Source organism: Dermacentor andersoni, chromosome 5, assembly GCF_023375885.2.
Source record: "Dermacentor andersoni chromosome 5, qqDerAnde1_hic_scaffold, whole genome shotgun sequence".
Classification (NCBI taxonomy): domain Eukaryota; kingdom Metazoa; phylum Arthropoda; class Arachnida; order Ixodida; family Ixodidae; genus Dermacentor; species Dermacentor andersoni.
In genome coordinates, this window is record NC_092818.1 from 93042214 (window position 1) to 93050448 (window position 8235).

The 8235-nt window shown below is 52.0% G+C and overlaps 1 protein-coding gene across 1 annotated transcript in view; it reads right to left on the minus strand.

Moving 5' to 3' along the window:
* LOC126530869 (all trans-polyprenyl-diphosphate synthase PDSS2-like) overlaps positions 1-7690 on the minus strand; it is a 31021-nt gene extending 23331 nt beyond the window's left edge. The window contains exons 1-2 of the mRNA XM_050178174.3: positions 5314-7690; positions 4696-5178 (exon numbers count right to left, since the gene is read on the minus strand). Coding sequence (XP_050034131.1) covers positions 4696-5009 — 314 coding nt within the window. The 5' untranslated portion in view covers positions 5010-5178; positions 5314-7690. The remainder of the gene's footprint in view (positions 1-4695; positions 5179-5313) is intronic.
* Positions 7691-8235: the final 545 nt, after the last annotated feature.

Here is an 8235-nt window from a genome sequence, read left to right on the forward strand (position 1 = left end):
GCTGAGCCATGCTTCCTCAAGCGCTTTCCTTTTTCACATCGAACCAATTCTCTCTCATGTCACCGTACCTAGAACCTAAGTTTATCCATCGAGCGAAGAATGGCAAGGCTATCGCTGGTTTCGTGACTGCCCATTCTCTGCCTCCTGTCCTCCTCTCTACCATTCTATCTAGGTCTCCTCTGGACTTGGGTATAGTAGAAAGAAAGCGCTGCAATTTCTGCGGTGGTTTTTCTGGGGGTCACGGATGATTACAGCTGTCTAGAGGGTAATGTGGTGATCAACCCCACGGTGCTCCAGAGGGCATCGTGCATATTCAACGCGGTGCAAAGGTCCAAACGAGTTTCTCGCACCTTCTTCACTCTCTACCACGCTCATTCCATGTATATACAAGCTCTGAACTACCCTCGATGCGGGCAAACTTTTGAGAAAAAGAAACATAGCTTCGCTTTAAAAGAACGTTGATTTGCGCACGGCAAGATATAGCATGGACGGGGCAGCTAAGAAACCGCCACAACAAACAGGTGGGAAGGCAGGTAGGAGAACGGCCTCGAAGACCACGCAAAAACAGAAATATAGGAACGTTAGCGGCCGCCACGCCACTCAACAAACCGAAGAGTGTGACAGTGACCAACGGAAAAGAATGTTAAGAAGGGGAGTGGTATGATAGATACGAGGAGGTGGGGGAGGGGCATAAGATACGTCAGGAGTGAACTTGGCGGATAATTGCAAACATAGGGAGAATCTCGTCACTGCCCCATCGCTCAACACCAGATGGCCGGGGCCAGGCGCCTAGCTGTGGCTCATCTTCCCCGTCGTAGCACGTGCTGGTTGCTGCGGAGAGCCCATCCTAACTGAGCGATTTTCAGAATAGACGGGTGTCAGGAGACACGACGCTTTCAAATCTCTCGGAGCTACTGGCCCTTATCTTACCGCGAACGAGGGATGCCGTAATTTTCACAAAGGCTTCTAAGCAGGAAGCAGCTTTGCTTCGCACCCTCTGCCGCATCAGTTCCCGAGTGTGATAAAGTAGCAATATGCGTCTCGTGATGACTATAATACCATGATCGCCAAACATCTCTTCAAACAAATAGGACAGCAGGCCACGAAAACTGAGTGAAGCTTGCATCATGTGATACCATCGAAGTTATAGCGCAAAGCTCCGTTCCTTTACTTCTAAACCTCCAATAATATATCGTGCCACACGTCGCCGAAAGAGCGATTGAGTGATAGGAAACTTGCAAAATAGTGCCCGCCCACTCCCGTACGTAGACGCGGCGGTACCACTCACTAGAAAGCCTGGAAAACAACGATGATCTCTGCTGTTACCTTGGCTGCAGCAAGTCTCGCCTGCAAACGAGAAGACGCGCGACAGGGCGCTGTCTTGTTTTTGCGTGGCCCTGTTCTTAGCGCTGTTCGTTTTTCCAAGTCATGTGCCAGCAAGGTCATCGACATAGATGATATAAACGCATCAATTCATAAAGAAAATTTTACCTTTTTTTTGTTTCATCATTTTTAAAAATAGCATCGGGATGAGGGCGTGATTGCATGCGAAGTGGCTTCAGAACGTGCATCCTCGTTGTTAAAGCATTCTTGTCCGGGGAGCTTATCCTTGCGTAGTGTGCAACCTTCATATACACACACACATATACATATATATATATATATATATATATATATATACATATATATATATATAGAGAGAGAGAGAGAGAGAGAGAGAGGAGTGATAGTTGTCAGTGAAAAGAAACCCCCGTAATAAATTTCTGGCTATGCCACTGCCAATATGTAACTACTTTAGCTTTATTTATCTACAAGGGCCGCCAAAGATAAATTCAATACGCTATTGCTCCCATTCCGTTCGATGCTGCACAGCTGACAATTTAACACTTTCAAGAAACTTGGGCACAAAATATTCGCATTTACGAATAGCAACGATTGTCACGTAGCAGTAGCTGCAAAGAACACAGTTGTAAAACTGTGAATAGCGAAACTAGCGTTTCATTGGGCGAACCTGCGCCTACAAGAACAGGCTACACTTGAAGCGCAACGATAGCGGCGAACACAGTGGACGATCGTCGAAATCTCATCTGCGGGTCAAGCGCGTCGCCTTGTATACACGAGTATCGGAAGTTCTGGAGTAATCGCTGGTACCCGTCTGTCTTCCAGAAATCAGATTACACGTGGTTCAGTGTCAACAGACTAAACCATCGATAACATTCCAGTAAGTTCCAATCATGCGGGCGCGTCTTGCGCTGAGTGATAACTTCAAGTTGTTAGTGGGCGAAATGTATCCCCCGAGAAGAAATATAAATAAGTACACGTGTCAATATTCGAAGAGCGAATCGAGTAGACGAAATACGATTCGGTATTCGAAAGTTCCGAATATTCCCAGGCAGTAGGTTGAGCTAGTTGGAATTTCTACAAGGACATTTCCAGCGCGTAACGAAATTTGTAAAAGAGCGGAGCTACAATAAAGACGGGGACAAAGGTAGAACGCTGGTTTTCAACTGTATTATTCTTTTGAAACAAATTACAGCAAGTCACGTGGTGACAGAGGAGGACAAAGAAATGGGCACATTTGGCTAACGCCACTACCATGCAACTACGAAGACCACGACGCCGGTTGTCGACACAGACGAGTTGTTTCGCCAAAGCAACCAGAAGAAGTGGTCGCGCACTTGTCAGTCTTGATTTACAGAACGCTTCACTCATGTGTGCTTTCGAATGTTCGGGCACTCCTAGCAGTCGGTTTTCGAAAAACTGACGCCCGAAAAGAACGAAACAGCTTATCTGTGTCTATTCGCTGCTTTAGCATCCAGCCACAAACGATTTCCGAAATAGTGAGCGCCACCTAAAGTTTTCCAGCCTCGAACTCTGGTTCACAGATTGCATTTCTCCCTCTAAGTGAGCCTCGCACATGGTCGAGAAGGACCAAGTTTATGACAAAATGCACCTACCGCCAACTATTCCCACATGCTGGGGGAACCGCCGTTTCTTGCAGTTCCCACAGCGTCGGAGCTCCCTGCTTTTGTAAGAACTCCACCGTTTCGCTAGCCTAATCGCAACCTGCCAAGTTGGAGGATCACAAGTTTTTGATCCGCGTAATCTGCAGCCCAGTGTCTTGAAAGCTATGAGTGAGGATTCGCTGTGACATACATCGCCAGGCTGTCGAAAGAGTGCGAGGTTTACATATGCTGAATAACACGGCAGACAGCAAATAAAAAAAAATAGAAGACGTGCAATGTCGTGCCGGAGGACAGCAAAAGCTGCGGCTAAAAATACGCACGAGAAAGGACTGCAGCGGGATGAAAGAAGACGACGCATCCAACACACGACTACAAGTGGTGTTAAAGAGTGTAGTACTTCTCGGATTCCACAGCACTGACTCAGCCTTCATGGAAGCTCGCGCCTCTGCCGTCTTGGGCGCAACCATACATCTTTCGCGCTCAGTGTGGGGAGAGGCGCGGTGACCTTCGCCGAATGAGAGACCGAAGGAATCTGAAGGCACCTGCCTGAAAACAAAGGGGTGCGTGGCTTCGAGGCGGTCGTCCGCACCGTGAAGCTAGCCCTATTGTCCAGGCTGAGGGCCACACCTGGCACGGAGCCTCCCATCATGCACTGACAACGTTCCTTCATATTTTTTTCGCAGGAATTTTCCACCGTGCAAAAAGAAAAAAAGAAGAAGGGTTGCGAGGCACGCGGAAGGCCGTCTGCCGGGGCGGCGTCGTGCTCTCCTTCCTTGACGTCTTGCCCCGCGGTGCCGCCGGCTGACCCACATGCACTCGATTCACACGGCGCGGCGGCGGGAAACGCGAATCGGCAGCTCGCCGCTTCCCTTGTGCTTTGCCTGCCGGGGCGGAGGCGCGTCGCGTGCTCGACAGATCGAACCGCCAATATCAGGGACACGCGAAAACACGGTTTCCGAGTCGTACCCGATCCTCGCTCCTTTAGATGTTGAAACACGCGTGGGCGATGTATACTTTGGTCATCAAAGGCGTTTTTGTTGTTGTTCGTTTGGTAATCGTTGAGATCTTCCTATCCGGGCACCAATCGGATAGCTCGCGTGTGCAGCGCTGGAAAGTAGCCTGGGCAGCCATGGCAACCCAACTGCACGAAACGCTGGTGTAGTTACGAGCTCGTTAAACAAAGAACCACGGGGTAGTCGCAATCAAACCGCAGCTACCCACCATACGGTGTCTCTCATATGCCGTGCGTTATCTTGGGACGACAATTCCTGTAATTTCGTACATATCAGTGTCTATCGGACACGCTTTTCCAATGGTTAACTAGCTCGTGAGCGTATTCAGTTAACACACAATTTCTACATTCACCAGTGTACAGATAGTATTAGAAGACAAGCGTATGTACTACCCAGTACTTTCCCAGAAAAAGAAAAGAAATAAAGACGCAATATCGCCGAAATAGGTTGTTAGAAGCCTGACGGTCGGTGGCTTTGCCAGATCAAGCTTTAGCAGCGCGTCCTGCCCAAAAGCGAAGTTTCCAAAGTGCGCTTACGTAGCCAAGTTATCCATCTTGTTTCGACACAAACACTACTACTACTACTAAGAGAATTGTTGGTCATCACTGTACTTACCTTCGATCCGCTTCGCCGCGCGAGAGCAATAACCCAGGGACGTTACACGCAAACACCAAATATGCCATGCGCGAACCAAAGGCACGCGTCGGCGGACTCACTTCACAGAATCCACGATGGGGTGCTGGCTTCCCATCATCTTGGCCACGGTGCCCAGGAACGTGTGCAGTTCGCCCATGTTCATCAGCTTCTCCGAGACGCGGCTAGTGTTGTGGCCCGTCAGCTTCTCGGCACACTGGATGGCATGGTTGAGTCGCAGCGAGCTGGGCGCCGCCGATCGCGACTGTGTAGACCACACGCACCTCCGCTGCTGGTGCTGCGGATGGTCGCGCGCCGAGGCCGTCGCGCCGCCGCAAGTCACCGAGGCGGCGTGGCGCAGTTTGGGACACAGAAGCCGGCTCCTTCCGGAAGCCATTCTGACTCCGCACTTTCACAGCACCGCACGGCGTATCACGTAAAAAAGCTCTCGCGCGACACAGCCGGCTCTTGGCAAGACTCACGCGCTGCTCTAGTGAGAGTAGCCGAGCCTGTCCAGCGAAGAACTGTGACGTCGAGGACGGGATGTCGTGAACAGAAATCGCTGCCTGAAAAAAAGAAAGAAAGCGTGCTGAATCACTGTTCCTCGGTGGGCGAGATAACTGTGACGTCCGCGGGGGGGGGGGCGCAGTTTACTTGGGCTAAGGCTTTATCCAAGCGCCGCATCGGCGGTATACCATCACCTTTTTACACTGGCCCTTCCAGGAACGACGTTGCCCGTGGCGTCGGGTGCTTCGTCCGCCTTGTCGTGCGAGTTCGGAAGGACCACGTGGGCCGAGCGGGCGGGTGCGTTTCACACAGTAGCCAAGAAGTCGGCCCAATGTGCCGTCACGGGTGGGCGTACGTGCACCTGCGTCACCAGTCCGAAAACGCACGCCGGAAAGCGAAATGTGCAGCCACAAAGAGCCGCGCTGTCCGTCCAGAACTGCGACGACGCCAGTAACGGCGGGGCTCCGATGAGAAGGCAGGCGCCGCGCACACCGCGGCGCGTTGTGTCTGGCGGCGACCGGACCCGTTCTGCGTGCTCGTACCGAACGATGATGCCCCGGAGCTGCTGGTGAGAGGGGCGGTGGAGCCGGTGGAAGTCGAAGGCGACGTGCCTGGAGCGTTGCTGAAGTCGACTGGGCCGCGGTCGGCGGCGTGGTCACTTTCGGCGTCGTCCGCGACGGCCCGCAGGGAACGAACGTCGACGGCACAAGAAAAGAAAGAAAGAGCCCGTAGACACACAGCAGGCGTGCGTGTGTTCTGGTACGATTCGCGTGTAGCAGGCGTCGTCTTCGAGGAAGGCTTTGCCGGCTTGTGGAAGAAGAGGGGGTGGTGGGAGGGGAGGGCTAGCGGGGTGAGGAGTTTGCGAGCGTCATCTCCTCGCCACTGCCGTACACGCCGAAGAAAGAAAGAAACGAGATGCACGAGAAGAGAAGGCCCGGCCCAGCTGGCCGAAAAAAATGTGGGCCACGCGGCTACGTAGTACCGCGTAGTACATACATGCAGGCGCGGAAAGAACGGCGGGCCGCCGCGTTCTCCACCGCGCGCGCACAAGAGGGTGATAACCCTGCCGAGCGACTTTTCGGGCGCTGCTTGCTTTGGGCGCGCGCTGCTTTCACCAAGTTGGCCGGTGAAAGTGGCCCGCCGGGCCCTGTTGTCCTGCTGCCGGTGAGGAGCGGTGTTTGTTGGTGGAGGAGTGGCGCCGTTACCGGGTGTCCCTTTCCTGCGCGCATTCACGCAAAGAAACGCTGCTCGCGAGGGCGCCTCCGCTGCGGAAGTCTTTCGAGCGGCCGCGTTGTTCCCCAGTCCCTGTCGCGTTGCTTAGATGTGCATAGCAGTACTCTCATTATCGCAGTCCGATTCTCACCCATCTTCTAGCAGCCCTAACAGATTGTTCTGTCTCTCCTCTCCCTCTTCTTTTCTTCTTCTTGGCGCGTACCGCCACCATAAGCTAATATTGGTGGAAGCTCAGTCTAGAGCGTCAAGACCTCCAGTGGTGTCAAGCAACAAGCGCACTTTACAGCCACCAAGCAGTGTACACTTCGTGAATAGCTGAATGAATACACGTGTTTTTAAGAGCCCATACCACTGCATAACCTCCGACTCTGCAATCACGTTATAAAACTTCGATTCCCCGCGTGCGCATGGCAAATCGTGAATTATGCAATTTGTTTAATACGGCCGACTTCGAAACGCGTGTCACGTAGAGCCCTGCTTCGAGCCGTGTACACGGATCGCGAAAATCAGAAGGTGAGCGTGACGTGATTTCACTGATGCGCTGGTCTACTAGCACTGGTGTGGTGGTCTCAAGTGCCGTCTCAAGCTACGCCGATTGCCATCCTCTCGCCGATAAGCGAGCGCTTTATGCGTATGTGACATGAAGAAACCGCGCTAAAGACGAACACAGTCAGAATAAACAACAGGGTGGTGAGCTGTCTCTTAACCAAAGTGTATCGGAGATAGACGCTGATATAAGTAAAATGTTTCATTTGCGGCCCCCTGGCATAATGTAGATCGATCAGAGTGGCAGATGCGTGAACTTATACAGGCGGCCCCGGCTTGTCCGTCTTCTTCCACCGCAGCACCGCTGTGGTTGAAAGAGGCACGAGACCTTTGCACGACGTCAGGAATGGCCGTCGTTAGGAGCTGGGAAACTAAATCCAAGCTACAACTAATGACGTAATGCGTTCGGACGCACTCAGCTGGCCGGCTGCAGCCCAGGTGAGCCTTGTGGTGGAGGAAATAATGCAATAATCGCAATGACATACGGCGAGTGTGATGGATAGCGCATGGGGAATTAGCGGCTGTCGTCCTTCTATTCAGAGAAACGAAGCTTAAACGGTCGATTCTCGTGCGCCCGCGCACATTCTTTTTTTTCCCCGTAGGGCTGTATGAATAAGCTACGTACGTGAATCGCCTATGTATGCAACGTCGTTGACAATCGATTCTGGTCCTTCCACCAATTTGCGAAGGCGACGTGCGCGGTCGTACGTCATCAGCCGAGGTTGCGCAAGAGTGTAACGTCGTCTCTGACGCTAATGTGATTCTTAGCAGACCAGACTGCTTCAGCATGGGCTGCTGGGTGTAGAAGGTTTTACGTTGAAGCTTTATTAAAGCGAAGCTTTCTTTGCCTCTTCCTTCGACTTTGCTACTGCTGCTGCTGCTGTGGTTGTCTTGCACGCCCTGTCAGGGAGTGGTCCAGAGCGGGTATATACATGGAAGGAGCGTATCAGAGAAGAAAGACGACGTGAGAACCTCGTGTGGAACTTTATATCTCGTCGCATGTGCACAATGCCCTCTTTAGCTGCCTGGGCGTCGCCATATTAGCCTTTCGACAGCTGCATTGAAGAAAATGCAGGACTTACCTTTGTACTAACGTGAAACTCCAGAGAAAAGATAGAAAGGTATAGAGGAGGAAGGCAGGGGTTGAAGGGAGGAGGAAAGAGATGGCATGGGAAGGCAAAGAAACGCTATTCGCAAGGATGGATGGATGAATGGATAAGGCTGAACCCTTTAATTCCGGCGGCGGCACACGCCGCTTAGCCGTGACTAATAATATATTTTGTACTTAGTGGAGGGTGAAATTCCTCTCTTGCGTTGATTTTACCCACCTATCAGAC